The sequence below is a fragment of the Patagioenas fasciata genome, chromosome 27 (assembly GCF_037038585.1).
Source record: "Patagioenas fasciata isolate bPatFas1 chromosome 27, bPatFas1.hap1, whole genome shotgun sequence".
NCBI lineage: Eukaryota > Metazoa > Chordata > Aves > Columbiformes > Columbidae > Patagioenas > Patagioenas fasciata.
In genome coordinates, this window is record NC_092546.1 from 5,324,665 (window position 1) to 5,350,824 (window position 26,160).

The 26,160-nt window shown below is 57.1% G+C and overlaps 4 protein-coding genes across 8 annotated transcripts; 3 read left to right on the forward strand and 1 right to left on the reverse strand.

Moving 5' to 3' along the window:
• The first annotated feature begins 360 nt into the window (after window positions 1-360).
• On the forward strand, window positions 361-4,719 carry ANKLE1 (ankyrin repeat and LEM domain containing 1). Of its 5 annotated transcripts, none has more exons than XM_071799467.1 (8): window positions 361-426; window positions 874-975; window positions 1,086-1,155; window positions 1,256-3,286; window positions 3,358-3,520; window positions 3,614-3,773; window positions 3,852-3,981; window positions 4,286-4,592. In XM_071799467.1, exons 3-8 carry the CDS (start codon window positions 1,107-1,109, stop codon window positions 4,534-4,536), a joined length of 2,784 nt encoding a protein of 927 aa, XP_071655568.1. In that variant the 5' UTR covers window positions 361-426; window positions 874-975; window positions 1,086-1,106; the 3' UTR covers window positions 4,537-4,592. The 5 variants fall into 5 exon arrangements, with proteins under 5 accessions (XP_071655568.1, XP_071655569.1, XP_065714618.2 ...); XM_071799468.1 differs by having other exon boundaries at window positions 411-433; XM_065858546.2 differs by lacking the exons at window positions 361-426; window positions 4,286-4,592 and adding an exon at window positions 4,600-4,719 and having other exon boundaries at window positions 846-975.
• On the reverse strand, window positions 4,708-13,550 carry ABHD8 (abhydrolase domain containing 8). The gene is made up of 6 exons (XM_065858547.2): window positions 13,415-13,550; window positions 12,919-13,202; window positions 7,967-8,759; window positions 7,232-7,402; window positions 6,889-7,105; window positions 4,708-6,785 (listed from the first exon to the last, which is right to left on the reverse strand). Exons 3-6 carry the CDS (start codon window positions 8,749-8,751, stop codon window positions 6,636-6,638), a joined length of 1,323 nt encoding a protein of 440 aa, XP_065714619.1. The 5' UTR covers window positions 8,752-8,759; window positions 12,919-13,202; window positions 13,415-13,550; the 3' UTR covers window positions 4,708-6,635.
• A 789-nt stretch (window positions 13,551-14,339) lies between these two features.
• Window positions 14,340-15,126, forward strand: MRPL34 (mitochondrial ribosomal protein L34). Its single transcript, XM_065858435.2, has 2 exons — window positions 14,340-14,434; window positions 14,596-15,126. Exons 1-2 carry the CDS (start codon window positions 14,391-14,393, stop codon window positions 14,879-14,881), a joined length of 330 nt encoding a protein of 109 aa, XP_065714507.2. The 5' UTR covers window positions 14,340-14,390; the 3' UTR covers window positions 14,882-15,126.
• Window positions 15,127-15,662: 536 nt separating this feature from the next.
• DDA1 (DET1 and DDB1 associated 1) lies at window positions 15,663-26,127 on the forward strand. The gene is made up of 5 exons (XM_071799722.1): window positions 15,663-15,736; window positions 19,135-19,215; window positions 19,661-19,712; window positions 20,040-20,101; window positions 20,644-26,127. Exons 1-5 carry the CDS (start codon window positions 15,734-15,736, stop codon window positions 20,752-20,754), a joined length of 309 nt encoding a protein of 102 aa, XP_071655823.1. The 5' UTR covers window positions 15,663-15,733; the 3' UTR covers window positions 20,755-26,127.
• Window positions 26,128-26,160: the final 33 nt, after the last annotated feature.

The following is a 26,160-nucleotide window of genomic DNA, read 5'->3' on the forward strand; positions in this document are numbered from 1 at the left end:
TGGGAGCACTGGTGCAGGGCACTGGGAGGCTCGGGGCTATGCCAATGCAGGGTACTGGGAGCACTGGTGCACGGCACTGGGAGGCTCGGGGCTATGCCAATGCAGGGCACTGGGAGCACTGGTGCACGGCACTGGGAGGCTCGGGGCTATGCCAATGCAGGGCACTGGGAGCACCGGTGCCGTTACTGGGAGCGCTGGTGCCGTTCCTGGGCGGCCCTGGGCAGTGCCGCTGCCGGCCGCTGGGTGGCGCCGGGCAGCGGTGGGCGGGGCAGTGGGCCGGGAGGCCCCGCCCCTCCAGTTGCGACCGTATCTGGACATGTGGGCGGGGCTGCCCCTCGGCCGGCTCCTATTGGCCGTTTCGCCAGCCAATGAGCGGCGCGGGGCGGTGGCGCGCGGGCCGTTTGAACGGGCGGGGCGGCGCGAGCCGTAAGGGGTCATTGCACTGGGAGGGGGGAACACGGGGCGTTGCATTGGGCTGGGGGGGCACGGGGAGGGGACACTGGCATGGGGAGGGGACACTGGCACGGGCAGGGGACGGGCACGGCGGGCGGGGCTTTGCAGCGGCGGGGGCTCTGCAATACCGGCGCTGCACCGGGCGGGGGGGCGCGTTGCATGTGCTGTAACTCGGGGCCGGGGGCGGGTGCTTAGGGGGTTCCCCTGTATACACCGCCCTGGGGGGGTTGCAGCGGGCAGGGGGAGCCCCTAGCCCTGCACCGGGGGATGGGGGTCGGTGCAGCAGCATGCAGGGGGCTGGGGGGCTCTGCACGGAGCAGGGCGGGGGGGGCAGGTGCGTTCGCTGCTCTGGGTGCGCTGCTCGGGGGGGGGCACAGGGGTGTCCTCACTGCGGCCCGGTTTGGGTGCCCCCTGCTCCAGGTCTGCCCGGGAGGTGACACCGCTGCACGTCACCGCGTCCCCGGGGGGCTGAAGGTGCCTCCAGCTCCTGCTGAGGAAAGGGACCCGGGGCTGCGACACCAGGTCAGTGGGGACAGGACGGGGACCCTCATCATCGGTGGGGGGGGTGACCAGCGGGTGTGTCACCCCGCGGTGGCCCCGGCTGTGGTGACAGCAGCGTCCCCTCCCCACAGGAAGGGAAAGGAGCCACCGCCATGATCCTGCGGGACTTGCAGCACACCCGGGGCTGGGACCCCGTGGAGGGTGAGGTCCCCGGGGTGTCCCCTCGACTGATGTGGGTGTCGAGGGGGCTGACCCAGCCCCCCAGTTCAGGCTGGACGCTGATCCCCGTCTCTGTCCCCAGACCCATGGGTACCCAGGCGCTCCCTGTCCTTCCTGACCGAGGATGACACCGAAAGCAGCGTCACCTCCGGGGTCCCCAATGATGTCCCCGAGCCCCTGAGCAGCACCCACAAGTCGCTGCTGGAGGAGCTGGGGGGTGGCTGCGATTCTGGGGACCCCCTGCTCTGGTGGGGGCATCCCCAAGCCCCCCCATCCCTCCCCCCGCAGCCCCTTGCCTCCAGCACGCTGCTCTCGGATGGGGACGAGCTTGGGGCGGGACCCCAGAGCCGAACAGTGGGGACAAGGACAGGGGGCCACCCCCGGGCTGTCCCCAAGCCCAGTGCTGGGGACATCCCCAACCCCTCTCCCCAGCAGGAATTTGGTCCTGGAGGGTCCCTGAGCTGCTCCCATCCCTGGGGTTGCAGGAGGGTCCTGGGGGGACATGGGGTATCGCCCAGAACCCCCGTGCTCCGTGGTGGCCTGAGCGGCTGCTCCATGGCGTGCCAGTGCCCTGGGGATGGTGACATCTCGGGTGTTGTCACTCGGCGCCGTCCCGGTGTCCCCCAGGGACCACCAAGGGGCTGGGCAGGGCTGGGCATTGCAGCCCCCGCTGCCCCCAGCTTGGGGACAACAGTGCTCACGGTGGGGACCGGCGGCTGGGACAGCAGCAGCCTTGGGGACAGCAGCAGTGCCAGTGAGCACTTTGTCACCGCCGTGGAGATCCTGGAGCCCAGCGAGGCCGAGGGGGCTCAGCACCACTGCTCCCCCCAGCCCAGGGCAGCCAGGGGGACAGAACTGCCTCTCGCCAGCCCCCCACATGTGGGTGAGGATTGTGGGGGGGACTCCAGGGCAACCCCTCGCTGTGCAGATGGCTCAGAGGTGGGTGGTTTGGGGGAGCTGCTTGTGCAGCTCCAGGGGTGCAGCCTCCAGGGCTCACTCCCCCGTATGGCGGAGCCCCCTTGCAGCCCAGCTGGGGACGTCACCCCCTGGGGGCTGGAGCCCCCCAGGCACCTCCACGTCACCCCCAGGACCAGGAGCCGCCTCCAGGCCTCTGCACAGCGACTCGGCGCCTCCTCTTCCTCCTCCCTCTTTGATGAGACGCTGGAGATGCCCCGGAGGCCCCCCAGGATCAGGGCACCCCGGGGTGTCCCCAGGGACCCTGTCACCACCTCAGGGCACTGTGACACCCTGGGGGGTGAGGATGTGTCCAGTGGGGACCGGGAGGGGACAGGCTCTTTGGATGACACCGAGATCCTCCCCAGAGCCCCCAGCCAGACCAGCTCCCCTGGCTCCAGCCCCACGGTTCTGCTGGTCCCTGGGGACACCGCTCACCCCCAGGGCACCCCAGGAGATGCTCAGGGTTCTCCTGGCTCCAGCCCCACGGTTCTGCTGGTCCCTGGGGACACTGCTCACCCCCAGGGCACCCCAGGAGATGCTCAGGGTTCTCCTGGCTCCAGCCCCACGGTCCTGCTGGTCCCTGGGGACACCGCTCACCCCCAGGACACCCCAAGAGATGCTCAGGGTTCTCCTGGCTCCAGCCCCATGGTCCTGCTGGTCCCTGGGGACACTGGCAATCCCCAGGACACCCCAAGAGATGCTCAGGGCTCCCCTCGTGCTGCTGGCAGCCCCCCCAACCTCAGGATGCTGCAGGGTGACTCTGGGTTGCATGACCCCCCACCCTTGGGGACGCACCGGCCACTGCAGCCCCATGGGAGCTCCATCTGCCTCCGGGCCCCACAGCCACCATCTGCGTCACTGTCACCCACCGGCTACAGCACGCACTGCACTGGGGAGCACCCCAAGGATGAGGAGGGGGACCAAGCACCCACTGAGTGTCACAGCCCCAGCACAGAGGCCACCAGCAGCTCCGAGGACACTGTGGTCCGGGATGAGCGAGGGTGCAGGGTGCTGCCCCACCCCCTCTCGGATGAATCCCTGCGCCGGCGGCTGCGGGCGCTGGGGGACAACCCGGGTCCCGTCACCGAGTTCACCAGGCGGCTTTACCTGCGGCGGCTGGAGCAGCTGGCGAGGGGACACCAGGGGACACGGGCAGGTGAGTCCTGGGGACCCCCCTTTGCCCCGCGGTGCCAGCGTGGGCTGACGGTGACCCCCAACGCCACCCAGGTCACAGCCCCGAGCTGGTGGCCGCGCTGCGTTCCGGCCACATCCCCAACTGCGCCCAGGACGAGCTGGTGCTGGCCCAGCAGTTCGACCGCCCTGACCGCAGCCGGCGCTGGCGCGAGGGGCTGCTCAAGTCCAGCTTCAATTACCTCCTCCTCGACCCCAGGTAGGGCCACGCCACTGCCCCCGTGTCCCCTGTCCCCAAGCGGGGAACCCTGGGAGGCATCAAGTCCCAAACCTGGGGGTTTTGCACCCCCAGGATCACCCAGAACCTGCCGCTGCGCTCCCACCAGCTGAGCCCGGCCGAGTGCTTCAGGACCTTTGTCAAATCCATCTTCTACGTGGGCAAGGGGACGCGGGCACGGCCGTACCGTCACTTCACCGAGGCGCTGAGCCAGCACCGTGCCGGGACGCAGAGGGTGCGGTGGGCTGTGGGGGTGGGCTGGGGGCTGCGTGGGGGGCCCGGGGCTGTGGTGACGGTCCCCACTGTCCCACAGGGCTGCCCCAAGGTGCGGCGCATCCTGGAGATCTGGGCGAGCGGGCACGGGGTCGTCTCTGTGCTCTGCTTCCAAAACTGCGTCCCAGCCGAGGCGTACACGCGGGAGAGCTGCATTGTCGAGGCTCTGGGTGAGTGGGACCCCCGGGGGGGACGTGGTGCTGTCCTGGTCCCCTGTCCCCGCTCCCAGCGTTATTTCTGCCACTGTCACCACTCCCTGCATCCCTCTGTCCCAACCTGTGCAGGAGCCAGGGGTACACAGCCCATCCTGGGGGACACGGGGACTTTGGGGGTCCCCTGTTGCCAGTCTGGTCACAAGCCCCCATTCCCTGCAGGAAAAGCTGCCAGGGAGCGGGTGCTGGTGGGGGACACGGGAATGTGGGTGCTGCTGGGGGGCAGCGAGTGGGGGTTCGGGTGCTGACCCCCTCCCTGCAGGGCTGCAGACCATCACCAACCAGAGGAAGGGGAACTGCTACGGCGCGGCAGCGAGCTGGCCGGCGGCACAGCGCCGGCGCTTGGGCGTCCACATGCTGCACAGGGCCCTGCGCATCTTCCTGGCCGAGGGCGAGCGGCAGCTCCGGCCGCACGACATCCCGGGGGGGGCCAGGGGGCACCCACTGCCTGCACCTCCCCTCTGCCATGGCCAAAAAGGCGGCTGCGCTCCGGGAGTGGTTTTTAAGTCGTGAACACTGGCGAGGATTTCTCTATTTTTCTAAATAAATCACTGCAGCTCTGTTTTTTTTGCTAAGGAATAGCTGATGTGAGTTTTGGCTCCGCTCCCCGGCTCTGCCGCGCTCCCTGGGCCCTGCGCGTCTCTCCCCACCAGCGAGTCGGAGGCGGCTGAGAATATAACACGGTTGAGAATATAACACGGCTTTACTGTCTGAAGTGGCACGAAGGCAGCGCGTGGCTCGGGTCGCGGTGCGCGGTTTGCCTTGGCCTTAGCGCGAGCGGCACGGGGACAAGCGACACAGACTCGGTGACAAACGGAGGTGGAAGAGCCGTGGTTGGTGGCCGGGCAGTCACAGTCGCCTGGAGCTGGCCGGGGGGGGGGTGGTGGTGGGGGCTAAGCCGTGTTTTGGGGTACAGTGGTGTTTCTGGGTACCCTGGCTGTGCTGCGGGGTGTCCCCTGGCCAGGACAGGGTGGGGAAAAGGCTTGTGGAAACGATCTTAATGTAGAGTCATTAAAATTCTCATTATGAGACAGGTTGTGGCTGGGGAGGGTGGGCAGAGGGGCAGCTCTGCCCCCGCGCTGGGACAGGGGGCTGCCGGGGGACACTCGTCACACAGGGTCCCTGTCACGCCGAGGATGGCTCTGAAGGACCCTTCCTGTTCTACGTCGCTCGGATTGGGGACAAAGACGGGCTCGGCCTCGAGGAAGGTGCGTTGGAGGTGGGTGCCAGCTCCCTGCCCAGCCCGGAGCCCCTGGGGAGCAATGTTGGCCCCATTGTGGGGGCTGGGTGGGACGCCGGATGGGGGTGAGGTTTCCATGGGAATGGTGGTTTCTTTGGTTTTAGATGGGGGAAATAAGAGGGAAAGCAAGCAGGGAGGCTGGGGTCACCCCCGAGTCCTCCCGGCTCACTCAGGCTCCCACCCTGTCACCCTGTGACAGCACCCGCGTCCCCGCTCGACACTTCTCGTGTACCTTCTTGGTCCTGCCGGGCTCCTGACAGCGGGATGCGAAGCGCGGAGGGGAGGAGATGATAGTGGTGCTGGGTTATGTACAGATCAGCAGGTAACGAGCTGTTCCTCGTTACGATCAGACAGCTGCAGTTTGCTTTGTCACCCCCGCATTGCTCCAAGACCAGGGGATCCGTACAGGAGCTGTCGGTGAGGACGGACACAGTGGCAACACAATGGTGTATTGCTGGTCCCCTGGTGCACAAGGGACGGGTGTGAACCCGGCGGGGACACGGTCACGGAGGAGCTGGAAGCCAGGAAGGGTGAGCAGATGGGACACCGTGGGAGTCGCTGTGTGGTGACACTGGCTCTGAGCATCGCGAGGACACAGCAGCGGGACGGACGCGGAGGGCTCTGCGGAAACCAGCGCTGTGCTACCTAAAGCGATGGTGCTTGGGGACACGACTGCGCGGATGGTGGCACCGGGGACCACGGGAGAGCTGGGGTTTGGTGTTGTCCTCCCCAGCGCAGCAGTGCCAGTCCCACCGCTGAGCTGATGGTCCTTCTGGCCGTCACCTCCTGGTCCTTCTGGCCGTCACCTCCTGGTCCTTGTCTCCAGGCCAGGCAGGAGCTGCTGGATGTGCCCAGTTGCCAGCAATAACGGCGCTCCCGTCCCCCCAGCCCCACAGATGGCTCAAGCGAGGTGCTGTGGGGCTCGGAGCTGAAAATCCCGTCGCTGAGTCCAAGGAGCCTTTGTGTTCAAGCCATCCCAGCTCAGCTCCTCCAGCCAACGCACTCTCCCTGGATGAACCTCTCCAAATTCTTCCCGTTTTGCTGCAGGTGGGACCGGTCTCCCCGCAGCTGCATCCTCTCTGTCCCCGGGGCAGGGAGTCGCTGTGTGAGGAAAATAATACTACAAAGAAACACGATGAAGACGCTCCAGAGGTTGCCGTGCCATCCCCGAGGGGACGGGGACCGGATCTGCCTTGTTCCTGCTGCCGGCCCCGTGCAGCCCTGCCCGGGGGAGCCTCCGCGCTCGGCCGGGAAAGAAAACGGGCTGAGCTCTCGGCGAGGACAGCCTCCGCCGCACCCCTCCGCTCTCACAAACCCCTCCGAAAGACCTCTCCCATCAGAGCGAGCGGCCCGGTCACCGCGTCCCGCTGCTTTATTTCTTCTCCCCCTGCCCGTCCCCAGCTGGCGTCTCGGGCTCCCACAGGACGAACTCATGGAGCAGCGTGTTCACCGTCTCGGGACACTCCATCATCACCATGTGGCTGCCCTCGTCGATCACCTTCAGGAAGGCGATCAGCAGGATCTGGAGGGAGATGGTGACGGTGACAAGTGTCAGCACTGCAACGAGTCCCCTGCTGCCAGCCCCCAGCTGTCACCCACCCCTCCGTCCCCGCTCTGTCCCCTACCTCGGCCATTCGCTGATCCTCCTCCACCGGGACAAACTTGTCGTGCATCCCGTGGACTAGCAGCACGGGCACGGCCAGCTCGGCGTGATAAACCTCGTCCCCCTCCGGCCAGTACTGCCCGCTCATCATGGCGCGCAGCACGAAGGAGGAGACGTTGAAGGCGTTTCCTTCCTTCAGCAGCTGCTTTTCTTTGGCACCTTGGCGAGCGAAACCAGCCCTGCAAGAGGGAGCCAGACAGCGGGTTAACCCAGCGTGGTGCCTCGGACAGGAGCATGGGGTGTCCCTGCCACGCTTGGGGTCCCCGTGGTGGCCTTGGGGACAACCCTCGGGGATGGTGACTCACTTGAGGAAGCTCCAGGCCAGGCAGGGGGACAGGCAGTGCAGCACGCAGGTGGGCATGTTGAAGATGGAGCAGAGGCTGGGCTCCAGCGCCGTCGGGCCCCCGCCGTTAATCATGATCACCTTATGGACCAGGTCTGGGTACTCGTGTGCGAGGAAGGTGCAGAAGGACACGCTGTGGGGACAGAGAGATGTGGGAGCCGTGCTCTGACCCCAGGGGATGCTGCATCCCAGGGATCTATGGCTGGGGTTCAAGCTACACCCCTTATCTGACCCCTGCTCCCCCTTTTTGGGGCAGGGTGGTCCCAGCAAACCCCTGCAGAGGCTGAGCTCGGGGTTTCACTCCTGCACAGAGCAAATCAGGGTGCTGGGACCCACTTGGGACCAGCCTGGTCCTCCTGATCTAATTCTGCCCAAATCCGGCTCCCTGTCCTCCCAACCCCACTCTCGGCGCCGCTTAGTCTCCATCTAATTGACTTTCTCGGGCTTACTCTATTTATAGGCTGAGCTCCGCCAGCTTCCCTGCTGCAGGACGGGCTCTGGGATTAGCTGGACCCAGGGACGCACAACAAGAGGATGGAGGAGATCAGAGCCAAGGGATAAACCCAGGATGGGAAACCCCACACCCCTCCCTGCTTCTCCGCTCCCAAAGTGCAGGATTTGTTGGGCATTTGCTGCCAAGGAGAGGGCAGAGGGGACAAATCCATCCCTTCCCTCCTGGGAACCCCTGGGCTCTTACCCATATGAATGTCCTATCAGAATATTCCTCTTCTTCGCGTAGCGCTTGAAGACGGCCCTCATGTCCTCAGCCAGTGCGTAGAAGGTGTAGGCGGCAGCGATTTGGGGAGCGGAGCTGCAGCCGTGGCCGGCCAGGTCAGGAGCCACCACTTCATAGCCCAGCTTGGTGAAGAAGTCCAGCTGCTCCTTCCAGATGTCCAGCGAGCCGCCCACGCCGTGGATGAAGAAGAGGACGACGTCGCTGTGCGTCCCTTTGCAGCTTGTGATCTGCTTCTTGCAGTCGATGTTGATGACTTTCTTGGGTTTGCGCTTCCGGCGCTTGCCGGGGGTTGCGGCTGCCTCCCGCGTGCCGGATCCCGGCGTGCCGGATCCCGGTGTGCCGCAGCCCGGTGTGCCGGCGGGAGCTTGGCCAGGAGCCTGGCCAGCTAGGTCAGAGAGCTCCAGCTCCACCGTGCTGCTGGGTTCCGCTGAGCCGTTCTGGCAGTGCAGGATCTCGGAGCGAACGGCGTCGCCCAGGTTCTCGATCACCAGCTGCCCGTTGCGGTAAATGGTGATTTTGCGCTTGCAGTGCACCGTGCCGCGCTCCGGCCCCCCCGGTGGCGGCTCCTCGGGTCCCGCTGGGCTCGGACGGTTTGGGGTGCTGTGCCTGATCCGTAGGATCCTCCCCGGCTTCACCTCCAAGAAGCTGTAGCCGTTGCTGGACTCAACGCTGTCCAGCGGCCCCACGGCGTTGGTGGTCTTGCCCATCAGGCAGCAGAGGAGCCCATCGGTGATGCTGTTCAGCATTATGCTTCCTGCAGTGAAGAAAACGGGGGGGGACAGGAGAAAGGGGGGTTAATAATGAGCTCCAGCACCCAGTGGGGATGTGCTGGGGGTCCTGGCTGTGGCACAGGGGATGGGGACAGCTCTGTCCCTCTTTCTGCTTTGCTGCCAGTGCCCCCAGGGATGCACCTGGCGGGTGAACGTGGTGCTCCCCAAATGCAAAAAGCCCCTGCAAACGGGCTTGTGACCGCAGATGGACCCAGCGCTCCCATGTCCCTGTCACCGGGGCCGTGTGATGCTGAGATGCACCAGAGCGGCTGCGAACCCCTGCAGTCGCCGGCACGCAGCTGCAGGATCCGCTCCGGCCCAGGGAAGTGACACGCAAAGAAAAGCCCGTTTGTGACGAAAATGCTGCTTCTGGCACTAAATATGAGGCTAAGGAAAGATTCAGTTATGAAAATGCATTATTTATACTAATTAAATATATATATATGTATCTCCAGTCTAAACAAAAACGGTGAGAGCTGTAAATTACAGTGCAGGTTTTAATTACACTGACTCTGCAAACCAAGGTTGAAAATAATACAGCAGGAGAACCAGGGAGGGTGGGATGGATCCAGCACAAACTTGGGGGGGATGTGGCACTGTCCTTGCTGTCCCCAAGGCTCATTCCTTGCTGTTTGCTCTTCCAGATGCGCTTGGATGGCTTTGGGAGGGGCTGCGGCCGCGGGGAGCACAGAGCCCGGCCAAGAGCAGAACCAGACCCCAGCAAAGGCGGATGCGAGGTAGGAAGGTCGGTGACACTGGGGACATCGGTGATGGGACCAGAGCCCAGTGCTGTCCCGGCAGTGCCAAGGGGACTGGGGAGGTCCCTGCCCCCCACAGCTGGCAGCGTGATGAGCGTTTATTATTGATGAAGCAAAACACGGTGAATTATTGATGCTGTTGGGTAAAGAGCTGGAGCGGGCGCTGCGCAGAGGGGCTGTCCCTGCGGAGGGGACACCGGCTGCCCCCCTGCGGCCGTGGGTACCGACCCACAGAGGGGAGGAGAAGGAAAAGAACGTTCCCTGAGGGGAATTAAACACCTAAATCCCAGTGATGCTGTCAGGGGTCAGCGTTTTCCTCCCCAAACAATCCTTCGAGTGCAGCCGGCAGGATTACGGAAGAGGAGCCTGCATGAACGCTCCGGTCCCAGCTCAACGTGTGGCTCACGAGTTTCCCCAGTATAAACCAGTTCGTTTGCTCCAGGTGGCGGTTCCCTTGGCAAAGCCAGAGTGGCTTCACTGCGGAGCCTTGCCAGCCCTTAGGCCAGCGGCCAGCGTTTGCTTCTTGGATGGTGGCCCAACGCCCACGCAAACACCCCGCAGGGCTCTGGGTGCTGGATTTTGGGGATGAGAAATGCAGCAAAGCCGATGTCGGGGGCTCCTTCTCCTCACTGCTGACCAGGGAGATCCTGGAGGCTCCTCAAAAGCAGGACACGGCCAATTTCCATCAAGCCTGGCTTTTGCACCGTGCCTCCATTTCACAAGGTTCCTAACAATCTCTGGACGGATTATAAACAGGACATTGATTAACTTCTCAGGATTAACTCGATTAGTCCATCCTGTTCATTTCCCGCATCGATTTGCCGGAAGGCTCTGGCGGTTGGGAGCGTTGTGGGCAGATCCAGGGGCTCAGGCCACGGAGCCACCCTCCAGCATCACCAGCCCTGGGGACAAGCCCAGATCACACTGCAAGGACAGGATGTGGCTCCTGGGGCCAAGATGCCTTCGCTTGGATGCTCCCAGGCTCGTGGACCAGGACGTGGAAGTCCCTGCTGGGTCTCAGGCTGAGCAAACAGCACCCAAATCCCATCGGCGAGCAGGTCCCAGTCAAGCCGTGCTGGGTGGGAAGTGGAGGGATGGGAGGTGAAGGGATTTGACTCCGTGTTAATCTTTGTCTTGCCTTCTCGAACCCACCACCCCATCTGCCGTGGCCGCTGCAGCCAGAAACATCGAGGGATGTTCCCTTCGGGAGATGAAAATGAAACCAGATGGATGTGAAGAACTTTGCAAAGATGCCGGTAACCATGGCGATGAGCTGCTCTTCCCCCCCAAATCCATGCCGGTACCTTCCATCGCCGCCCCCGGCAGAGAGCGCGGTTTTGGCACCGCTTACATAAAGCCAGGCACAACAATGAGTCAGGCGCGGCGTGAACCTGCCATGGGCCCCCGTGTCCCGCCAGGCCGAGGACGCGGCGTGGGAAGGCGGGTGGCATCGCCCCAAGCTGATCCCCACATCCCGGTCCCCCCCAAAATCGCAGCTGCCTCCAGGGAACTGCTCCCAGCTGAGGGAAGGATGCTCAGGGGGTGCTGGGGGTTCATGCAGGAGGATGAGGTTTTATCCAGGTCCAGACCTTGTCCTGGAGCACCAATGCGGAGACCTCTGGATCCGCCCCCCCCAACCACCGCAACGAGCAACCCAGCTGGGGAAAAACAACTTACTGACCTACTTCGGGCTGCAGCGCCTCCGATTTTATACAACTTGACGGCAACATGTCACAGCTGGGGGAAAATGGGATGAGATGTGATGTGGCAGGGCGGAGGGCAGAAAGATCGATGGGATAATGTGACAGGGAGCCCGTGGGGCTAATATAGAGTCTGTGGGGCTGACATGGAGCCTGTGGGGCTGTATAGAGTCCGTGGGGCTAACACGGAGCCTGTGGGGCTGACACAGACCTTGTAGGGCTGATATAGAGCCCGTGGGGCTGACATGGAGCCTGTGGGGCTGACACAGACCTTGTAGGGCTGATATAGAGCCCGTGGGGCTGACACGGAGCCCATGGGGCTCAGCAGCTCCGTCCCCCTCCCTGCATCCTCGCCGGGAGTAGCAGGGACTCGATATCTGCTAATTCCTTGCAAATCCTCGGAGGAGAGGAGCCAGGGAGACGTGCCGCAGCCAGAATCTGACCTGCTATCATCATTTGTGCAGCTCTAATCCCTTTCCCCTGGGGCTCACAAGTATTAATGATGACACACGACACCCCTGAGGAATGGGAAAATATTATTACACTCTTCACAGCCTCCCCCCATCATTCACTCACTGCAAAGTGGCGAAACTGCAGCATTGAGAAATGCATAAGGGGAATGACTGTTTAAGCGCCGTTCTCAGATACATGCAAGAAAATGTTTATCCTGTTTAGTCTTGGTCCTGCAAAGTCAACTTCCCTCTGGGGGAATGTGAAAAAGCCGCTTCAGCTGGTGACAAGCATCTGGATTTATTCTGTTCGCCTGGCTTCTCCATCCTGATGCAATTATAGCAGCTTTACCAGGACACACAGGACTAAGCAGGCAGGAAGTTTTTACCAGTCGTGCAAATAGAAAACCAAGGAGCCAGCCCTGAAATCCCCGGGGTGGAGGAGCCGTCCCTGTCCGCGGGCAGTGGGACTTCGCCGAGGGCCCCGCGGGACGCAGACAAATCGCGTTGGGTCAAGAAACGGCACGGCAGGGAAAGGCGAGCGTCTGCAAGACATACGGCAGCGGGAGCCGCGGCTGGCCGCCTGCCACACGGCTCTCTTTAGGAAGGAAGAAGACCTTGAGAAACAAAAGATTATGCAATGCACGGCGGAGTAACCTGCGCCTGACCTCCACCACCAAAACTGCACTTAACGCCCTCCGTTTCCCCAAAGCTCCCGTGTTTCCAAGGGGGTCGCGCCGTGTAGCCGCAGAACGGGCGGTTGGATTCCTCCGGCAGCCAGCTGGGAGAAACCATTGCGAGGAGGCAGGAGAAGAAGCAAACCCTTCCCCCTCCGGCGGGCAGCGACGCGTGCAGGTGCCCCCTCCATCTCCAGCCGAAAACCCGAGCAGATTTGACATGCACATAGCAACAGCGGGGCTTCGGGCAGCGCCGGCAATCATTTACTGCAATTGCATCACAACAGAAGCCGTCCCTTAAGTTTTATTGCTGGGCAGCTTTTTATAACCCCGTGCTGATTAGAACGGGGGTTTTAAGCACAGCCATGGTGCTGCGAGGCTGCCATTCCCCTTCTCTCCCCGCAATCCCATCTAACGCCCCTAAAACAAAAAACACCCCACAAACCCCCACCTTTTGGCCATTTTGCTCCCCATGCAGAGCACCTTCCTCCGCTTTACCTTACACCACGGTTTGTGCTCCTGGTCCTCCGCACAAAGAAAAACAGAAGAGGATGCTCACCTCATTTATTGACAAGGATTGTCAGGAGTCGAGGTTGCAAACGAAAGGCTTAAATCTTGCGAAGGGGGAGAGGACGAGGCGGCTGTGCCAGCGCTGGCAGGTTCTGCTCAGCTTTTTCAGCTCCTCCGATTACATTTTTCTCGCCTGGTGTGGTGGGAAGGACAGAGCGATGCCCTCAGCTCAGCTCATCCGCTTTAGCCCGAAATCTCTCCTTCCATCTTCTCCCCACGAGCAGCTTCATAACTGGAGCTCCAGGCTTTGGGGGTGCTGTTTGTCCTTGCAGTCTATAGCCATAGAAAGCCCCTTAAATCCCTCCTAAAGAGGAGGGCTCTCCGTGTGACAGACAAGGAGATTTGCCACTCAACGCCAGCCCCAGCGCAGCCCCCCCCCAACCCCAGGGATCCTGCCAGGAGCCAAAGGATTTACCCTGGCTTTTTTTGCCCCTTTCAGTAGGATAAATTAATTTTTAAATTTAATTTAATTTTATCTTATTTACCTCTTACTGTTCTCTTGCCATTCTGGTATTTGTGGTTTCCCAGAGGTCGGTGCTCAGCGTGGGTGACCCTGCACTGAAAACACCAACTTGCAGCCCCCAGGGATTGAGGCAAGAGGACAAATACAAGCTGGTGAATGTCTTTGGGGTTTATTTTCGCAGCTGGAGGTGTGGGAGGGCTGCAGGCACATCCCCGCACCCCGGCAGGCTGAGTTCTGGCAGGAACACACCAAATCAGTGCAGAAAAACCCCTGAGCTGGTGCTGCTGCTTGGCGATACGGCTGGGCTTGCCTCCAGGAAAGCAATTTGAAGGATCTTTGTGATGATCAGAGCAGACGGTGAGGATGGCTGAGGTCCTTGGGTTACCAGTGAATCCCTCCTCCATCTCCTCGTGCTCCTGCACCTCGTTTTCCTGCTCTATAAGATGCAGATGATCACATTCACCGGCTCAGGGACAGCTGGAGGCTGAACCTCTCTGTAGGTGCCTCTGCACATCCTACACGCTGCTGCTCTCTATACATTATACATTAGAGACCATCGCAGTCCCAGCACCACTCCAACCTTCGCCAGGCCAGTCGTGGTGCCCAGTGGGGTTTCCAAACCCGGGCACCCTGCTTGTTGTGGCAATTTTGGGGGCACCCAGAGCTCACCCCTCACAGACAGGTGGCAGCACCTGGGCCCAGCCTGACCCTCCCACCCCGGAGGGGCCACCACGGCGGAGCTGACACCCCCAGAACCTCCCTGGTGAGGAATAAATCGGCCTTCAGAGGCGGATTTTGCCCCGCATGAGGCCTCAGCGCTCCGCAAGCCGGCGGGGGCCCAGGCCGTGTCCCGTTGCCATGGTAACAACGCGGCCGGCACTACAGCTCCCATCAGCCCTTGCGCCGCGTCGTGCGTGCTCCCCGCCGGCTGTGATTGGCCGGGAGGGCGGAGCCAATAGGGAGCGGCGTTGTTGGGAGCACGGTGTTGTCAGGAGGCCATGGCGGGGCTGGGCCGGCTCTGGGCGCGGGTTCTGGGCGGCCGGTAACGGGCTGAGGGCGGAGCGGGGAGCGGTGCCACCCCGGGGGGGCCGCTGGGGCGGGGGAGGGACGTGCCGGGGTCACCCTGCCCCTCAGGGCTGCGAAACGGCCCTTTATTGTCCCTCCAGCGCCGGTTCTCACTCTGTGTTTTGTTGTTTTCCAAAGGTTTTATCTCCTCCGGCCACCTGCCGCCTGCCCGCTCCAGCTCCGCGCGGCCTCGCTCCTCTCCGGCTCCCTCAGACACCACCTCGCCCTCCCGCCCGCAGGCGCCGGCCCCGCGTCCCCCTGGAGCCACCAGCAGACCCGCGCGCGGTCGCGCGGGAACGAGTACCAGCCCAACAACCGCAAGCGCAAGCGGACGCACGGCTGGATCAAGCGCATCAGCACGCCGGGCGGCGTGGCCGTCATCCTGCGGCGTATGCTGAAGGGCAGGAAGTCCCTGACCCACTGAGGGCTCTGCCCGCGGGGGGAGCCCCAAATCCAGCCCTGGAGATGCTGCAGCTTTGCCACGACCCAGTCTGAGCGTCGGTGCCGAGCGGCGTTCCCTCTGGTGTCGGGAGGATCGCGCTGGTGTGGGGGTGTGTTGGTTTATTGGCTGCTTTTGGAGTCGTGAAATGATCGGAGCTTTGTACGCGCGATTCAAAGAGAAACGTGCGGAAAGCTGAGCTGTGATTAAAGCCCCGCTGCTCGCCTTGAGCTCCCTGTGCCGAGTGGTGATGTGAAGCTAACGGGGAGAGGAAAGCTGGCTCGGTCGTGGGGATGCGGCTCTCGGGAGCCTTCGGGAGGGGGCGTGAGCGCGGAATTAGGGCTGAATGGAGGGAGTTCGGTTCCATTAATGGTTGACACCGGTGGGGTCTGGCTGTTCTGCTCCTCCACCCTCCTGCGGTGCTCCAGGGTCCTGGTTCTCGGCTGGGGACAGGGCGGAGGGCAGGAATTCCCTTCTCCTGGGCACCGATCTCCCAGCGCTGCTAATTAACCGTCTCGTGATTAACGCGCGTCATTAATGAGGACCGAGGCGCGGACTACAGCTCCCAGCGTGCCCCGCGGCCGCCGCCACATCCGGGTCGCCCCGCCCTGCCCCGCCCACCACCCCCCTCCGGCCCTTTCGTGCGGGCGCTTCCTGCCTCAACCTAACCCCATGCTCCTCAGCGCCGCGCTGAGTGACGGGCGGGCCACCCAATAGGAGGCCAGAGCGGCGCGGCGTGGACCAATAAGACCGCGCGGGGCGGGGAGCGGAGGTTGTGGTTGCGTTGAGGCGCGGCGGCGGGGGAGGGGGCGGCTCCTCACGGCTCCGGCGGCGAAGATGGTAGGTGGCTGTCGCCCCCCGCCCGAAATGGCGGCGGCCCCGGTCCGGGGCTGTGAGGAGAGCGCGGCCCATGGGGTTCCCCACCCCCACCCCGTCCCACAGCTGCTGCCCCGGCGGCCGCACCCCGCAGCCGCACCCAGCCCGGGGTGGCGGGGCCCGCGGCCGCCTCCGGCCCTGCAGGGCCTGCAGCCTCCGGAGGCCTCGCTCGGGGTTTCGGCGGAGGTGGGAGGGTGATGGGGGAGTCGCTGCGATCCGGGGTGTCCCGCACCCCAAGATGGCGGGGATCCCCATCCCCGGGGGTGCGGAGGGGAGGGAGGGGCAGAGCTGGAGGTGCTGGAGCGGGTGGAGAGAAGGGAATGGAGCACAAGTGTGATGGGAGCGGCTGAGGGACCTGGGGTTCAGCTGGAGAACAGGAGCTGAGGGGAGACCTCTGATCTCTGAACTGCCTGAAAGGAGCTTGGAGCCAGGGGGGTCGGGCTCTGCTCCCCAGGAACAAGCGCCAGGAGCAGAGGAAACGGCCTCAAGTTGCACCAGGGGAGGTTGAGGTTGGATCTGGGGAACAATTTCTTCCCCAAAGGGCTGTGGGGCATTGGAACAGGCTGCCCAGGGCAGTGCTGGAGTCACCATCCCTGGAGGGCTGGACAGACGGACATGAGGTTGTTCGGTCTGTTCTGTGCCCCCCAAGCAGCGACAGGTTTTGTGCCTGAGCGTTTGGTGGTTGATGTTACAGCCAAGGCGCTTCCAGGCTCCTTTCTCCACTTTGTAGCAACATAATAATTTTTTGAGGAGGAGAAGGGTTTTTCTTCTGCTCCTCAGTAACTAAAGGAAGACCAGGGATGTCCCAGTGGTCTCTGTGTACAGCTGTTCTGCGGTTGAGAGCTCAGGTGGCCGTTCCCAAGCCTGTGTTGGTGATTTTCCTCTTCCCTGTGTGTGCTGGGACAGGGCTCTGCTCTCAGTATTTGTGCTGGGCCTCGTCTTCCTGAGCCTTGTTACTGCAGTTCCTTTGAAAAGCTGAGAATGGGGTGTGTGTATATGTTTGTTTTTTCACCTTTCTGCTTTTAGTTGAGTCTTCCTGGAAAGCACCTTGTTGACACAGTAGATGCAGCTTATCTCTCCCTCACTTCTCAAATCATAGAAGGAACCGGTGTTGTCTTCTGAGGTTGCACAATCACGCCTGTTTTGTCAGGTGTTTTTGAAGTTTACCTTTCCCTAAAGGAAACGAAGCATCTGCTGCATGCAGGTGCTGGTTTTGCACTTCCATGCGGGACAGTTCTCTTGGCCTGGCTGCACTTTCCTTGGTTAACGAGTGGCAGGAGGTGCCCGGGAGGGACGTTTCCTCATGTGACACTGCACAGGAGCTGTGACTCGGTGTGTAAACACCATGCTGGGGCTTATTTATCTGCTGCCCTTGGAGCAGATAAGGGTCGTTGCACTTGGGGTATTGTCTAGTTCTAAATATCCAGGAATATGACTCCAAGTAATTCCCCTGGGGGGGCCTTTTTGGTGGTTTCTGAGGTTGTATCAGCAGGTAGCTGCTGGAATGTTCATTATGCAGCAGGATTATCCTTATTGGAGGGACAGTTTGTGTTGCTAACAACCAGATTTTGGTTAAACTGGTGTTTGACTGCAGCCTGGCTTGGAGAGACGTCCATCTCATCATTTTGGAAAACAGGGAATAGTCGAGCGTGAGGAACTCTGAGTTGAGCTGTGGCTTATTGAAGAGACACTTGACGTCGTGTGCTCCTAAATAAGAGCGGTTATTTTCCATTCTTACAAGTGGTAATAAACCCAATAGTTGTCAGGCTTTACCGCAATCAAATAAATTGAGGCCGTGTCTGTGTCTGGATTGGGATGGTGTGGCGGAGCAGGTGGCTTTGTCATAGAAAGCCTGCAAATTTAATGCGACGGGGAAGCGAGGTGCTTTGAAATGTAACGGGTTCTTTTTAAAGATGCTCAATCCTTCTAAACAGAGCAATGTAATTAATAATTCTTAAATCTGGGCTATATGGAGGAAACTCTGTCTGGCAGCGCCTTTTGAAGTCTCTGTCCTGGAGAAGCAGCGAGCAAAGGTGCTGGGAAATAGTGTTGGGCAAGAGGAATTTGCAGTTTGCTGGAATCGTCCAGTATTTTAACAAGATTATTTCTGAAACCAGGTCTGTGGGAAGGGCTGGAGGTGGAATGGCAGTAACGTCCTTTTTAAGAACCAAAGTATGAATAATATTTTCTGGTTTGGCTAATTCTAGCTCTTTGTTTTGAATTAAAGATGCAGTGTTAATAAAAATAATGGCTTTATTGAAATGAAAACAAAGTCTTCCAGCCTGGCGGTTTGTAGCATCAGTGCCCATTTACGTGTCGCTTCTCACACTGAAGTTAAACGACTTCTCATCTGCTGCTTTACCATCCTTTTAAAATGGCTTGTAAAGAAGGTGCTGGACATCCTAGGGTAGAATCCTTTAGTGTCGAGTGTAACGGGCTTTGAATCTTGAAGCAATTATCATTACAATACAGCCAGCTGCTCTAATGACTTGAAAGGGCCCATCTCAGCGCCTGTCCTGCTCATTGCACAGGTACATCTTGCATTTATTCCCCATTTTCTCTTTATTTTAAGACATCTCTGGGCATTTTCCTTTGTCTCGGCTGCGAGTAGAGAGGCTCCAACGCCCTTTGAAGCCCAGTTTTCTCCTGACCCCGTAATATTCTCTTCCCGCCCCCCCGCTTTCACTTTTGAGAAGGAAATTCCTGTTTCACGCTGTTGTGGCTTAATTAAACCGCGAGGCTCCGCGGGGCTCCTGCGGCTCTTAGCACAGAGCTTTGCTGCTCCTGCCATCAGCGGTTTGGTTGTGTGTGGTGATCTCACCGCTCCCGGCAAAACTTGGTGCTGTGTTTCTTCTCCTCTGATGTACCAGCAGCCTTGATGCGCACGTAGGGATGTGATCCCTCAACAAAAGGACTGGGCTTTTGTCCTTCTGTGCGGCTGTGACAAAGAATGTTAACTGGGAAAGGGGTAGAGCAACTGGTTTGATCTGGTGTGATATTCAGCGTAACTGTGGCGGGGTTTCTTGTGCGATGTCGTGATTTATGGTGGTAAGTTACTGGGAGTCTTGGTCCGCTACACCAGCAGTGTTTGAATCTGTGCGGTGCCGATCTTCCCGGTTGGACACACACCTCATTTTAATCACCTGTATGCCAAAAGATAGTGAATTAGCAGCTTTCTAACCAAATTACTGAACTTTGGGGATTTAATGACCCAAATGTTGAAAGTGGAGGTTGAAACTGGGACCCGAGAGCATCCATCAATTCCTGATCGACTTCTTTGGGAATCAGCACAAGGCAAACAGCGACCAGAATATCTCCCTTCCTTCCTCACCTCTTTCTTTCTTTGTATTCTGTATTTTTAGGCAGATTTTTTGAAAGGATTACCAGTCTACAACAAAAGCAACTTCAGCAGATTCCACGCGGACTCTGTATGTAAAGCATCAGTAAGTATTGCCGCATCCCACCACTTCGGGGGGAGGTTTTCTTGCACGGCTCCAAGGCTGAAAAAACCCCTGAAATTAGTATTTTGTGTCTTAAAACCCACGTGTGATCACAGCTGATAGTTCAGGAGTTGGGCTTGGCAAGGAAAACTTCCTGTTGCTTTGGTGAGGAGCGTGTCCTCGCATCAGCCAGACCCAGCTGCGGTGCTTGCTTTGTGTATGCGTTCTGTAATAGTTGTCTTATGTCCTGAAAAACACGTTTAAAAAAGGACCTTCCTCTTTATATAGGTGTGTTTTTAAAAAGCTGTAACCACACAGCGTCGTGGAACAGGGCAGAATATCCCAGTGCTTGTGTTAGCGAGGGCCTTTGGGTTGGCTGAGCTGTGCTTGGGTTCAAAATCACCTTTTCTGCTGTCTTTGTTCTCTAACTGTTCTAATCCTTCTACAGAATAGAAGACCATCGGTATATCTTCCCACGAGAGAATATCCGTCTGAACAAAGTGAGTCTGCATGCTGAAGTTTGAGGGTTTGAGTAACTTTGTTCTGTTCAACTGTTGAAAATCTGGCATGTGCATAATCTCCTTAATTTAAACTTCAGCCCAGGTGATGTTACAGAACTGTCAGCACAGTGATTAGCAGTGTACGGCTAGTTATTGGTTTTGTGCTTTTCCTCTATCCTTACGGAGCGATCGGCGTTCCTGTGTACTGTTCATTTTATTAAAAAGGACCGTGGTATGTGAAGCAATGTGGTGATTACTGCACTGTTTTCAAAGTCATCTTCCAAATGACCTCAGTATGTTTCTCTTCTTTTCTTGTTTTTTTGGCAGTCATAGTAACAGAAAAAACAAATATACTTTTGCGTTATTTACATCAGCAGTGGGACAAAAAGGTACGGTTGTGTTTTCTTAACATTTTGCCTTGATTTGCTGACTGGGGCTAATTGAGCTGAATCTTAATCACAATCAAAATGTTGAAGATTAATTGGAGAAAGTGCAAACAGCACTTCAGGAAGACATACAACAACGCTTGTAAAAAGACAAGGTTTTGTTCCAACATGGGGACACTAACTCAGTGTCTGGACCTTGGGAGGCTGCGGTTTTATCTTCCACTTGCTGCAGCTTTCCCTTTGTGACCTTGGCAAATTGGTCCCGGGACCGTTAGGAAAATAAACCAGATGAGTTTGTGCAGAATGTGCCTGCACTAACGAGGCTGCGTCAGGACCTGGGGTACAAACGCTGAGGAACACGTGAATCAGTGTGTTTGAGCTCATGCTGGAGGGTGAGAAGTGGGGGTTCCTGGGCCTGTTAGGTTGCCACAACGCTCTATTTCATCTGAAAACTTTTACAAGCAAAAATTCGGCTTACCACCACTAATTCCCACCAGAATCTGAGGTTTTGGAGAGTTTCACCGTGGTTTTCTCTGTCCCAACAGAACGCAGCAAAGAAGAGAGATCAAGAGCAGGTGGAAATAGAAGGGGAGAATTCGGCGCCTCCACGGAAAATCGCTCGGACAGACAGCCAGGATATGAACGAGGACACTTAGACTCTTGGCTTTCTCCTCTACGACTTTGCGGGCGCTTCCTGTTTTGTCGCAAAGTGTGTAAATTTTGCCCATCTCTCACCCCTCCACTATGCAGCCCAAACCACTTCTGACTTCATAGGAGCCAATGTATTTATTTTTTTTTCCTCTCTTCTTTTTTTTTTTTTAATTTATGCCGTAAAACTTACAGAGCAGTGGCGGAACGATCCAGTGAATGATGTAGTATAACCCTAGTTCCTCCTTTCTAAAAATACACACTGTCACTTTCACAGATTTCGTTGAATCTGTTACCTGATCAACCAGACCTCGCCACGGGAGCTGGGGGGAGACGTGGGTTGTTACAGAACCTTCCGTGGCGAAGCTTTTCCCATCTATGTACCCGTTGACATATTACAAGTCATTAATTCTTCTTTGGATGCCATAAGTGTGGGACCTCACTTTTTCACAAATATTCTGAAACTGGCACTGCACTAAAAATATAATAATGGGTGTCATCTAGGGTTGTGTTGATCTTAACGAATGTGGTGTTGACTCGATCTCTCAGTTGTGTTTTTGGTCTGTTCGGGGACATCCAGGCTCGTTTGGCAGCGCACATTAGCTCGTGCATCGGTGGTCTTGGAGAATTGAAGCGAAAGGTGTGTCGCTTTTGTTGCTCTTAAATTCTAACCCTCTCTTGGTCTCAAACGGACTGATACATGCGCTGGACTAAAAGGATACTCCTCCTGCATGGAGTGTTTGATCAACAGCGTCTTAGAGCTGATGGAGCGGAGATGGGGAGGCACATGGATGAGTCTGTGGGCAACCAGATGGAGTTCTCTGTGTCAGCTGCCGGCTCTGAATAATGGTACGTTATATTTTCCTGCGATATCGACGTGGCCGGGATGGAGTCGGGACTTGGAGCTGATCACCATGTGAGCTTCTGCAGTCTCGGATTAAGACCAACCTCTCTTACCGTGACATTTCAGTGCCTGCAGCCACTGGCTCTTCCAAAAGAGAAGTGGGACCTGTACGTCGTGTGGGTGGCTTCTGAGGTTCAGAGACTGAAAGGAAAAGAGCATCGTCACCTGTAGGGGACAGGAAAGGTGTAGCTTAGTAATGATGTCTTGTCTGCTTTACCGTGAGACGCTGACTTCACCCTGTGTTAGTTTAAACCGTTGCATTTCTAGCTGTGGTTTTTCCTCGTTCACAAATCCTGAAACACCGATTCAAGAAATAGCACGAGCATCGTTTATTTTTTCTAGGGATCCTGGATAATGTTTTTCTAGGGATCCTGGGTGAGCCTTGTTCCGAGTGGCTGTGGTGGCCGCGAGCTTTGAGGGTTTCTGCTGTCCCTGTCCCCACAGGGGACGTCACACTGTCAGGTTTGGGGACAAAGGGTGACAAACCGTTGCTGATGACCGTGTAGCCAGGCAGAACCTTAGGACGAGCAGGGCACAGCTCACGTTGCATTTTTAACCATACGTTAGGCACCGAGTTTCTGATGCCGCGAGTGAATTTGACTTAACACTGAGTAGCTTAGAACTTTATATCTGCCTCAAACAACAACAGAAACTTACCTTTTTGCTATGGCAGTGACCTCCAAATTGCCGGAGCGTCATTGAAAATGCCAACTGTGTTGGTGAAGATAAAATATCCTTGGGTTTCCGTGTGTTTTACTGGAGATGGCAAGAGTTATGCTGCCAACAAGGTTTATAGCGCAAGGTGCAGGATGTGAGTGTCCAGCCTGGTGGGATCACCCGAATCCGAAGAATCCTTCAAAGAATCCTTCGAAGAACCCTTCGAAGAGTCGTGAGATGCCGAGAGAGGAGCCGCACGTGCAGCTGGTGGTGCAGTGTGACCAATGTGTGTGTCTGGCGGAGCCGCAACGTTTGTGCCGTGCTGTGGAGTTGTAAAACGCTGTGTAATTCCGGGCGGACGCGGCGAGGCTTGGGCTTTGCCGACTTCTCCGCCCGACAGAGCTGTGTACGATTAAACAGAGTTGGCAGTTCCTTCCCGTTGTAAACCCCCGTCTTTGTTCCCCCCCCTGTGTCTTTTAGATAAAAACGATCTTGTCGGTTGAAATATCTCACCTGGTTTTAGGAGGTAAAGTTGCCTTTTTGAAGTAGTCCTGAAGCGATGGAGGAACGGCTCTTCAAAGGGACGGGACTTTCGGAGTCAAACCACTTGTATCTTTTTGGCGTTGGTGACTGTGTACAAGCAGTGTGGATTTTTGGTACCCGCAGTGAGTCTTTCTACATCCCACCGATGTGAAGCGAGTCCCGTCCTTCCTCCTCCTCCTCCTCGCTTTCCACGCTGCTCCCACCTCCAGTTCTCCAGCTGCGCATCCTCTATCCTGTGTAATCCATGGTAAGTGTATTTGAGTGTCGCATGGAAGATCTTTGCCTAACTGTGACTTCCTGGTGCCTTAGTGCATTGAAAACAACGCCAGAAACACTTTAAAGAACCAAACCCTGGGTTTTCGCTGGGCGCAGTTTGTGTAACACCCAGCTCCTCTGACTTCCGACAACTCTCTCGTTACAAAGCGACCAAGATTTAGTGACCCTCAGGGGTTTTTTGTACCTGTCTGCATAGTGGTGTTATTTTTATTGTTTCTGTATACTAAAGGTTTGGGGTTTTAAATGAAAACTTGAGAAACTCATCAAGCAATCAGAATTTTGTTTCTTTTTTTTCTTAGTTGATTAGTGCATCTTTTAAAAGTCAAAGCAGCAGAAACGTTCTCGATATTGGGGGTGATGAGCCCCTTTCCGCAGGCCATCCTGTACCCAACAGCGCTGGAGCTTCTGCAATTAAATTCAATATACACTGGGCACGTTTAGAGTATTAACAAGTTGGGCACTGCCTTTTTCTAACATAAAGACACACTAATGCAGGGCAACTCGAGTTCTCTTGAGGTTTATTTTTGATATCGTATGATTGATGCTTTATTTCTTTCCTTTAGGGGAGAAGTAGTAACAAAAAACACTCTCGGAAGACTTAGAGGTGGGAGAATTTTGGAAGGCGAGACCGAATTCGCAGCTGCGTCGGAGCCGCAAAATGGGTGTTCTTAGCGTTGCTGGTTGGTTCCTGCGGTTTGCCGGGTCGGTTTGTGTGGTCGGGGGTATTTCGGGCAGGTGGTGGTGTTGTGTTCAGCTTTGGAGATGTTTCCTTGAGCAAGTTTTTAATCAAACCCTGAAACCACGTTACACCGGGCGGCCGTGGCGTTAAACTCCTTCCCGCAGGGGGATTGAAGGTGAGCAGGAGTTTTTAGGTGCGTTTAGGTACATCACGCTGTAAGAGTGTGGGCTTTTGGAATCGTTTAGATGCTGTAGATGTGACTTTTTAATAGAAATAAATAGCTTTTCTTCACCTTGGGAAGGCACAAAGCACCAGCGGCATCGGGGCCCCGCATCCTGCGCTGGTAACGGGTGCTGAGCCGTGCTGTGACAAGGGACACCCTGTTTACTGTCACCCGGTGAACCTGGAGCTGTCAGCGAACAGCTGAGTTGTTGGGGGTTTCACTGCCGGCTCCGTGTGGGGAAGGCTGTGAAATTTGGGCAGAATCAGCTGGAAAATGGGTTTCCCTCCCTCCCTGTGCGTGCCTTATGCAGCGGTCGCTTCTCCGCGTCAGGACTGTTTCCTGTGAGGCAAAGTTTGAACGTTAATCTTAACATTTTCCCTCTTTACTGGGTAGTTACAACAGGTTGAACTCCAAAGCTTTATTTCTCGCTGAGCTCTGGCCTTAAAGCTGAGGACTAAGCAGGAGTTTGAGATTTTCCTAACGCCGCAGCCCTCAGCTCGTCACCGCCTCCCTTTCCCACCTTGTCTGTGCACCACGAGCTGCTTTTTTTGGTTTTAATATATTTTTAGAGACCTGCGTATCTATAAGAGAACAAGTAACTTGTTTTCCTGCATTAGTTGTGGCAGCAGAGGAGTTTTGCGATGCGCTGACCATGACCAGAGGGGCTCCCGCTCATCTCTCTCCGTGTCAGGTTTTGTCTTCTTCTTTATATATTTTGGCACATAATAGCGAGTGGGAAAATCCTTCTCGTTAAAGCAGCGAGGGTTGTGTGTCCTGGGAGCAGCTAAGGGGTATTTTTGGATGGGGAGCAGGTTCAGCTTGTCCTGAAACGCAGGCAAGTTGAGTTATATTTTGATATAAAAAGATGTGTGTCATCTGGAGAGCTGAATGCCAGGGAGGAGATGGGACTTGGAGAACCTCATCTTTATTTAACTACCAGGGCATCTTTAGATGTTGAAAAGGCTGAACGTGCCCTGCATGGAGCAGCATCTTTGTAACTGAAAGAGGGAATAAAACACCAGCTTTCAAATTCTCTTTAATGCCGAGATTCTGTTTTTAAAGGCAAAACTCCCAGTGTGCCCCCAGATCTGAAGCACTAAAGCTCCCTGCGTGTGTGATTTGTGGAGTCGGGTTGTTCTAGGAATGTTTTCAAAGGCGTTATTGGCAGCCTTAGTGCTTTTTAGGGAGCCGGGGCGGTTTGAGTTATGGTGCTGGAGTTCGGGTTTTACCGACGCCTCAACCGCCAGGAGCTGCCAAAACTCAACCTTATTTCAAACAAATCAGGACTTATTTTAACACAGGAGGTGGGCGAGCAGCACCCTGTGCATGGGATGGGTGATCATTTGTGCTGCTTTTGCTATAATTCTTTTAATTTCCTCATCTTCGTGACCAAACCCAACTTTATTTGGCCGGGAAGGTCCGACTTTGCCTCCCCGGGCCAGCTCGTCCCTGTTTGCTCATCCTGCTGTCAAATACACACAGGGATTGGATTTTTGGGGTGTGGTTTTTTTTGAGACACACAATATTGGACAATCTAACAGATCAAATACTGCTTGGCTTTGATAAGCAGGACTGGGGAGGATGAAGGAGCTGATGGAGAGCAGGACTCGTTCCTTAACGAAGCTCTTGGAGATGACTAATTACTGTACAAAATAGCCCGGCCGGGGCTGACTCACCGCCTTGTCCACGCTGATTTCCGAACGCATTCATTCCTTATTAATCAGCGCACAATGTGCCGTTAACGAGCCTCATTGGGTATTTTTAGTTAAACCCGGTGTCCCAGGGTGGAGCTTTAAGCTCCGCTCCCTCCAGCACTCGCCATCCCAGGCTGGTTTTGCGATTCCGACTCTGTTATTTCCAACCTGGTTTTGCAACTTGAATTCTCTTCTTTTGCCAAAATCTCCTTGCGCAGGGCTGGGAGAAGGTGGATTTTTGGTGTTTTCTCCCCAAAAGCTGCATGTTGGCAGAAAGGCTGCTCGCCCAAGTGGCTGTGAATGCCCCTCATCTAATGTCACGGCCCTTGGATTTAGTTCTGGTTTTGCATTTATTTTTAAACTATTCCATGTTTGATACTGTGTACAATAAATTTGCAGAACTTAGAGGATTTTAACTTTCTTTGTTCTTCCTCTGCC

What these genes read in the sequence shown, in the direction of transcription:
- ABHD8 (XM_065858547.2), bottom strand. Translation starts at nt 8,751, where the DNA reads ATGCTGAACAGCATCACCGATGGGCTCCTCTGCTGCCTGATGGGCAAG. An exon ending in CTGATAGGACATTCATATGG is followed by an intron (nt 7,403 to 7,966) that starts GTAAGAGCCCAG and finishes CTGTCCCCACAG; the next exon opens with CGTGTCCTTCTGCACCTTCC. An exon ending in AGGATCAGCGAATGGCCGAG is followed by an intron (nt 6,786 to 6,888) that starts GTAGGGGACAGA and finishes ATCTCCCTCCAG; the next exon opens with ATCCTGCTGATCGCCTTCCT.
- DDA1 (XM_071799722.1), top strand. An exon ending in ACTCTGTATGTAAAGCATCA is followed by an intron (nt 19,216 to 19,660) that starts GTAAGTATTGCC and finishes ATCCTTCTACAG; the next exon opens with AATAGAAGACCATCGGTATA. An exon ending in ATCAGCAGTGGGACAAAAAG is followed by an intron (nt 20,102 to 20,643) that starts GTACGGTTGTGT and finishes CTGTCCCAACAG; the next exon opens with AACGCAGCAAAGAAGAGAGA.
- MRPL34 (XM_065858435.2), top strand. Translation starts at nt 14,391, where the DNA reads ATGGCGGGGCTGGGCCGGCTCTGGGCGCGGGTTCTGGGCGGCCG. An exon ending in GCGCGGGTTCTGGGCGGCCG is followed by an intron (nt 14,435 to 14,595) that starts GTAACGGGCTGA and finishes TGTTTTCCAAAG; the next exon opens with GTTTTATCTCCTCCGGCCAC.
- ANKLE1 (XM_071799467.1), top strand. Translation starts at nt 1,107, where the DNA reads ATGATCCTGCGGGACTTGCAGCACACCCGGGGCTGGGACCCCGTGGAG. An exon ending in GGGCTGGGACCCCGTGGAGG is followed by an intron (nt 1,156 to 1,255) that starts GTGAGGTCCCCG and finishes CTCTGTCCCCAG; the next exon opens with ACCCATGGGTACCCAGGCGC. An exon ending in TACCTCCTCCTCGACCCCAG is followed by an intron (nt 3,521 to 3,613) that starts GTAGGGCCACGC and finishes TTGCACCCCCAG; the next exon opens with GATCACCCAGAACCTGCCGC.